Below are 6843 nucleotides of genomic sequence, written 5' to 3'. Positions count from 1 at the left end.
AACACGCACAACAAACACTGTATTGTAACAACACACTCGTAAATGATGTTATCCCAACAACACTCATTCTATTTCAGCGCAGTGTCCTGTCCAATCACACTCAAAATCACACTCGTAAATCTCGCACACTCCCTCCTTGACAATATGACAACTGACACTCATAAATCTCGCACACTGCCCTTGCAGCATGTGACAGTTCTGTACACAAATCGTAACTACAATACACTAATAGTATCAACGTGCAACATGTGACATGTGATAGTTCTGTACATCACCACCCTCCCTCACGAACAGTGATTGAGTGAGGCAATAGAGATAACATAACTTACTCAGAATCCACCTCTTGCGGAACGAGCTCATACGAACACAGCATACTCAGAATCCACGTCTTGCAGAACGAGCACAGTACTAACACTAACACAGCATACTCAGAATCCACCTCTTGCGGAACGAGCTCATACAAACACAGCATACTCAGAATCCACCTCTTGCAGAACGAGCACAGTACTGGTGGCTTACTCAGAATCCACCTCCAGTGGGACGAGCACATTGATTGGTCGGCGGTAGGTCTTGCCGCGGACGAGAATGTCGACCACCCGTACGTTGCCATCTTTGCCTGGGTACACTTGCAGTATTCTTGCGAGCGGCCACTTCCCTCTTGGAGTGCCAGGTTCCAAGAATAGCACTACTTCACCAACACGTACATTGCGGTGCAGATTGCGCCATCGTTGACGCAGGTTGAGCGCTGGGACGAGCTTCTTCAGCCACCTGTCCCAGACGTCCTTACTCAGTCGCTGAACTGCTTTCCAGCGATGTCTTGGATTCACGCGATCAGCTTGATCAGCCAGTTCCTCAAGTGCCAGCGACAGGTCGGCATGGCTGGTGAGGAAATGCTGTGGCGTGAGTGGGGTGAGGTCACTCGGATCTGAGCTTATCGTCGTGAGCGGCCTGGTGTTGAGGAATGCTTCCACAACTATGAACGCCGTACTCAGCTCCTCGTCTGTGCAGTCTCCGTGCTCCAGGATTCCACGCAACGCACGCTTGGCGCACTTCACCATCGACTCAAACACGCCCCCATGATGGGGCGCCTGTGGGGGGTTGAAACGCCACTCGATGTGCTCCGATGCGAGTGCAGCGCTCACTTTGCCGGAATTCAGCTGCTCGACTGCATCCCGCAACTCCTTTTCCGCAGCTACGAAATTTGTGCCGTTGTCCGACACAATCAGAGCCGGTCGACCGCGTCGCTTCACAAATCTACTCAGAGCCAGCAGGAAACCATCAGTGTCGAGGGAGTATGCCATCTCCAGGTGCACTGCTCTTGACTGGAGGCAGGTGAAGACGCACAGATAGCGCTTGGTCTTGACCCTGCCACGACCTTGCTTCGTCAGGAATGGCCCTGCGAAATCCACGCCCGCTCGGTGAAACGCACGTACAGGTTCTGCTGTTCTGAAGCTTGGCAACGGCGCCATCAACTGCTCAGCTGGCTTGGCCCACTGTAACTTGCAGCCAGGGCAGGAACGTCGGTGAGCCTTGACAGCGCCGAGACCACCAACCACCCAGAACTCGCCGTTGAGGTTTGCCAGTAAGTGGTTCTTTCCAGCCACATGCTTGCACTTCACATCCTCATGCGCAATACGTAGAGCCGTAACAGGGTGCTTGCCTGGCAGGATGATGGGTCGCCGGGCTCCACTGGGCAAATGATGAGCGGTTTTCAGGCGCCCGTTCATGCGGAGAAGCCCTGGCTTCGCGTCTCCATCCCACTCTGGCATCAGATGGCTAAGTGCATGCGCCTTGGGCAATGGTTGACCGCTGCGCTGGGCCTTGATGACGTCACTGTAAGAGTCCTGCTGAGCGTTGGCAAACCAGTGGAATTCAGCATTGCGAACTTCGCTCACTGAGAGCTCGGGCACTTCTACTGCTGGCAGGGCGTGCCTTCGCTTCAAGGCCTTGCGAGTCGGACGGCTGCCATCGCGTGCGACACTGATGCTGGATGTAGCGCTGGATGACTGCTGCGCTGTAGGGTCTGCTGGCTGAGCCTGGCGGTGTCGGCAGTTGTCCGCAAAACGTTTGCACCATGCGGTGACCCGCACAAGTCGTAGCCAGCTGCTAAAGTTGACCGGGTTGAGTCGGCTAGTTTGCTGCTCGTCCTCTGCTGGTACCGTGACTAGTGTGGCCTCAATCATCCGCTTCAACTGGCCAGGTAATTCGGCTGTCGGAACAGAGTCTGGAAGCTTGGGCCAGTCATCCTCTGGTGCGCTGGAGAGGAAGGCAGGACCGTTCCACCACAACGTGTCGTTGGCCAAGTCCTCTGCTAGTAGGCCACGCGTCGCTTTGTCAGCTGGGTTATTCTTGCCGCTGATGTGGTGCCACTGCTTGACGCTGGTCACTTCCTGGATGAGTGATACTCTGTTGCCGATGTCAACCTTGTACCGCCTGCTGTGGTTGCGGATCCAGCCAAGCACATTCATTGAGTCTGTCCAGAATGTGTGCTGGCTAATAGGTATCCCGATGGCTTGCTCCAGGTGCTGGCTCACGCGGATACCGAGTACCGCACCACGTAGCTCAAGTTGAGGGATGCTCTGTCGACGAACTGGAGCTGGCTTTGCCTTGGCCATTGCCAGAGTTACTCTGACGTTGCCGGTAGTGTCCACTGCACGCACGTATGCTGACGCGGCAATAGCTCGATCAGATGCGTCAACAAAGGTGTGAACCGACAGCTGGCTCTCTGGTGCACCTGGTGCCTTGAAGCTGCGTGGAGCCTGAACTCCTGAGAGACCTGGCAGCTCACCGAACCAGGCTTGCCATTTCTTCGTCTCTGTGCCAGGGAGTCGCTCATCCCAGCCAACACCGAGTAGACACAAGTCCTGGAAAAGGATGCGTGCCCGGATAGTGAATGGCGCGATCTGGCCTCTCGGGTCGAACACAGTCGACAGCCCGCTCAGCACTGAACGCTTCGTTGGGCTCTGCTTGGTCTGCTGGTAGCGGAAGGTGAACGTGTCGGCCTGTGCATGCCAGCTGACGCCGAGTGTCTTCACTGTTGGTAGGCAGCTGTGAGCATCTCGCTCACCCAAGTTTAACACCGCTTCCTTGGCACGGTCGGCCTCTGGGATGGACTCCATGACGGCTGCACTGTTCGATAACCACTTCCGCAAGTGGAACCCACCCTGCGCTAGGAGACACTGCGTTTGCTGCTGGGTGTTGCACGCAGCTTCGTCGGATGCAGCCGAGCTCAGCAGGTCGTCCACATACGTGGACTTGTCGATGGCTTCCACCGCTGCTGCAGAGTACCCGTCACCAAAGTGTTCCAGGGTCTTCTTGACCGCCTTGCCTGCCAGGTAGGGGGATGCCTTTATGCCGAACACTAGCCGGTTCCACTCAAACACACAGACTTCTCCATCCACCCTCCACAGGAAACGATGGTATTTCCTGTCACTTTCTGCGAGAACGACTTGTGGGAACATTTCAGCGATGTCCGCTACCAGAGCAACTGGCTCCATACAAAAGCGCAGCAGCACAGAGGATACGTCGTTTTGCAGCGCTGGACCGGTCAACATCTCGTCGTTAATCGAGACACCGTTGCACTCTGCCGCTGCGTCAAAGACAATTCTGACTTTCGTGGTACTCTTATCGTCGCGTAACACCGGAAAGTGCGGCAGATACCATTGGTCCTCTCCGTCAGCTTGCTCAGTAGGTACCATGCTGACGTAGCCTTTCTCAATATGACTGTTCATGACCTCGTGATACTGCTTCTTCACTGCTGGTCGCTTGTCCAGTGCTTTCTCCAAGGACCTCAACCGCTGCTCGGCCATGATGCGGTTGGAGGTCAGCTGAGGCTGTGACTGGCTGCTCGCCCATGGAATGGACATCGTGTAGCGCCCGTCTTCATACCGCACAGTGTCGTTGGTGTGTAACTCGGCCTGGCGATCAGCTGGCGATGGCGTCTCGACATTGGATGCTGCCGCTTCCGTGCCCACCTTTTCTGTCTCCCAGAACTTGTGAACGATCTCATCGAGCTTACTTTCTTCTTGTACGCCAGCCTCAGTGCACAGGGCGATGCAGGTATGTTGCAGTGCAGTACTGTTGTTCCCCAAGGGGCCGAAACACACCCAACCGAGTGGTGTGCGCCGGGCAATCAGTCCGCTCTCTGAGTGGCCGCTGCGCTCCTCCAGTGACGTGTGCAGCTCTGCTGCATTCAGACCGATCAGAATGCCCACTGTTGGAGACGGCAACGGCTGGAATTCGATGTTTCCTGCCCACGTGCCGCTGTTCTGGGCCCAGTCCACCGTACTCATTGGCGTTACAGCTGGCAGCACCCACGCACTAAACTGGGCCAGTCTGCCGTCTTGAGTCTGGACACCGACATTGATGTGCGGTCGGGTACCACTAACTGTCTTCCCTCCGAGTACTGTGGTCTGCAATGACTCTTGAGGACCCGTAAGTCCAAGCTCCTGGGCCACAGACTCGGTGACGTAACTCGTTGATGACGCTGAGTCGAGCAGGGCGGTCACCTGCATCTGGCGGTCCTTGTTGACTAGTGTGGCAGACACGGTCATGAACGCCATTCCACCGGACGCGCGTAGAGTCGCAGCTGGCTCTTGCAGGATGTGCAGTGCCGCACCTGCTGACGGCACGCTGGCTGTTGGCGATGCTGTGTGCTGCCTGGCTGCCTGTGTCGAACTGCTGACCGCTGTGTGTCTGGCCTTGGCGTCAGTAGTAGAGATATTAATGTGTGGCTTGTCCGATTTCCAAACATGTAACAAACTGTTATGTTTTCGTCCACACGCATCACATGGCTTAGCAGAGCAGTCATTTGAACGATGCCCTGTCTGTAGGCAATTCGTACAAACGCTGTACAAGGGCTTGACCGCTCCCCACCTCTCGCGCACCGACATCTTGCGCAGCTCAGCACATACAGCAAGGGCATGATGCCCCTGGCACACCGGGCACACCGTTGTTCGTGGCTCTGGTGCCGAGGCCGACGTTGTTCTGCTGCTAGCTGCTGGAACGGTGGCCATGGTGTGGTGGCCTTGCGTACGCCCTGTAGCCGCTTTCTCCGGCTTTTTGACCGTCAGGACGTCCCCAATGCGAGCATCGACCTGGCGCATACGATGCACTCTATCCAGCAGCCATCTGGACAGGTCATCAACGTTACCAGTGGCGTCGTCATAGCGCTCAATGTAGCGCAGCAGAAGGTTGCGGGGCAGTTTCTGTGTTACCGTTACGTACATCTCTCTTCCCGGCATGATGTGGCCTGCCTGCATGTTTAGCAGCACGTTGCGGAGCTTGATGGCGAGCGTCTGCAGAGCGGTGGTGTCTTTGTCGTGCTGAATGCGTGGCAGTGCATACAGCTCTTTCTGCTGGCGCTCGAGCTCGCGCTGGCTGCCACCATACCACGCATCCAGCTCAGCCATTGCGGACTGGTACGCACCCTCGCCGTCCAGCAAGTCCGCTATCAGATCTTCTGCTGCTCCACCGGCCACTGCTTCGCGAAGACGAGCCATCTTGTAGTGGTCGGACACATATGGGTCCTCGTCCACCAGACGCAAAAAACGCTGCTGCCACTTCATGTAGCTGCTCTCTTCCCCACTAAACTTTGGCAGCTCCAACGGTTTTATTTGTGCCTGGCGAATGCCCTGGCGCCAACCGTCTGGTATGCCGTCTGCCCATTTCTGCACGCAGGCCATGTCGGGTGGGAGCGTCTGATGTTCGACGATTCGACGAGGCTGTGGTCTGTACGTCTGCTGCGGTTGTGACTGTTGTGGTGGCGGCTGCGGCTGAGGCATGCTCAGTGCACCCGCAACGGTTACAGGTAGCTGATTGAGCACTGGTTGCTGCCGCACTAGGTACGAGGCAGCTGCTACTGGTTGGTGCACTGAAGCGTGGTGATGGTGCACGGCTCGCTTTCCGTGCTGCACTGCCATTGTGTGCTGCACTGCAGCTCCTGGATGCCGCACAGCTGAGTGCCAGATTGGCCTTGGCTGCTGAGCCTGACTGAATGACACTGCGGAATCGTCGGAGGCCTCAGACGTGCCAGCTGACTGCCTTGCGGCTAACGTTCTCCAGTCCATGTTCCGCGCGCCATCCACTGCTGCTGTATGTTCAGTCAGGCTATCATATCCCCGGGTTTCGGCACCAGCTTGCACTGCTGGCTTGACAACGCGACCCTGGTCCACACAACTCAATGATACGCACTTTGCGGCCGGGACGACACGAGTATTGCCACATCTTTGCAAGGCATCGTCAAACTTGGCAAGTGCCTCCGCAGTCAAGCCATGCCCTCGCCGCCTCGGGGAACTCCTCTGGGACAGCTGCTCCGTTTTTATTGCTTCCTCTAACGCCAACTTTTTGGCCCAAATGTCCTTGCGGAGTTCAATCTCCCTTTTCTTTACATCTAACTCCATGGTGGCGAGCTCCTCCGCCGCTTCCAGCTCTGTAGCTTTCAGTTCGACCTTGAGCTGGGAACCGCTACTGGCCCTGGACGGGACAGCGGACACCGAGCTCCTTTTATCCGCAGCCGCGGCGAGTTCGGGCTCCTCGTGTCCATATCTCAATGGTGGCACACCCTTGGTTGTGCGTTGGCTCGTACGCGGAGCTGACGCCGAGGACATGATGCTAACTTTACGTTCCACAGCACTATAACTTTACTACAATGTCTACATACTACTACACTCTACAGAACAAGCTCAGTCCGAGATCCGGCTCGAAGGACCAGTTGTTTAGGACTCTTTCCCTTTCGGTGAAGACTGTATTAAATTCTAATTGTTCGAACTCTGGTGTAGTGAACTGACACTCGGAAAACAACATGCAGACATGGAACACAACTAAGAATGCAGAGAATGAAAC

At 56.0% G+C, this 6843-nt stretch overlaps 1 protein-coding gene across 1 annotated transcript; it reads right to left on the bottom strand.

Annotated features, from left to right (window-relative positions):
* Positions 1-515: 515 nt before the first annotated feature.
* Positions 516-6608, bottom strand: LOC135828087 (uncharacterized). The gene has a single exon (XM_065340521.1). The coding sequence runs from the start codon at positions 6606-6608 to the stop codon at positions 516-518; it is 6093 nt and encodes a 2030-aa protein (XP_065196593.1).
* Positions 6609-6843: the final 235 nt, after the last annotated feature.

The sequence above is a fragment of the Sycon ciliatum genome, chromosome 12, assembly GCF_964019385.1.
Source record: "Sycon ciliatum chromosome 12, ocSycCili1.1, whole genome shotgun sequence".
In the NCBI taxonomy this organism is placed as follows: domain Eukaryota; kingdom Metazoa; phylum Porifera; class Calcarea; order Leucosolenida; family Sycettidae; genus Sycon; species Sycon ciliatum.
Note: the sequence above shows the minus strand (reverse complement) of the source record. Positions and strands in the feature narration are given on the sequence as shown.

What these genes read in the sequence shown, in the direction of transcription:
- LOC135828087 (XM_065340521.1), bottom strand. Translation starts at nt 6,608, where the DNA reads ATGTCCTCGGCGTCAGCTCCGCGTACGAGCCAACGCACAACCAAGGGT.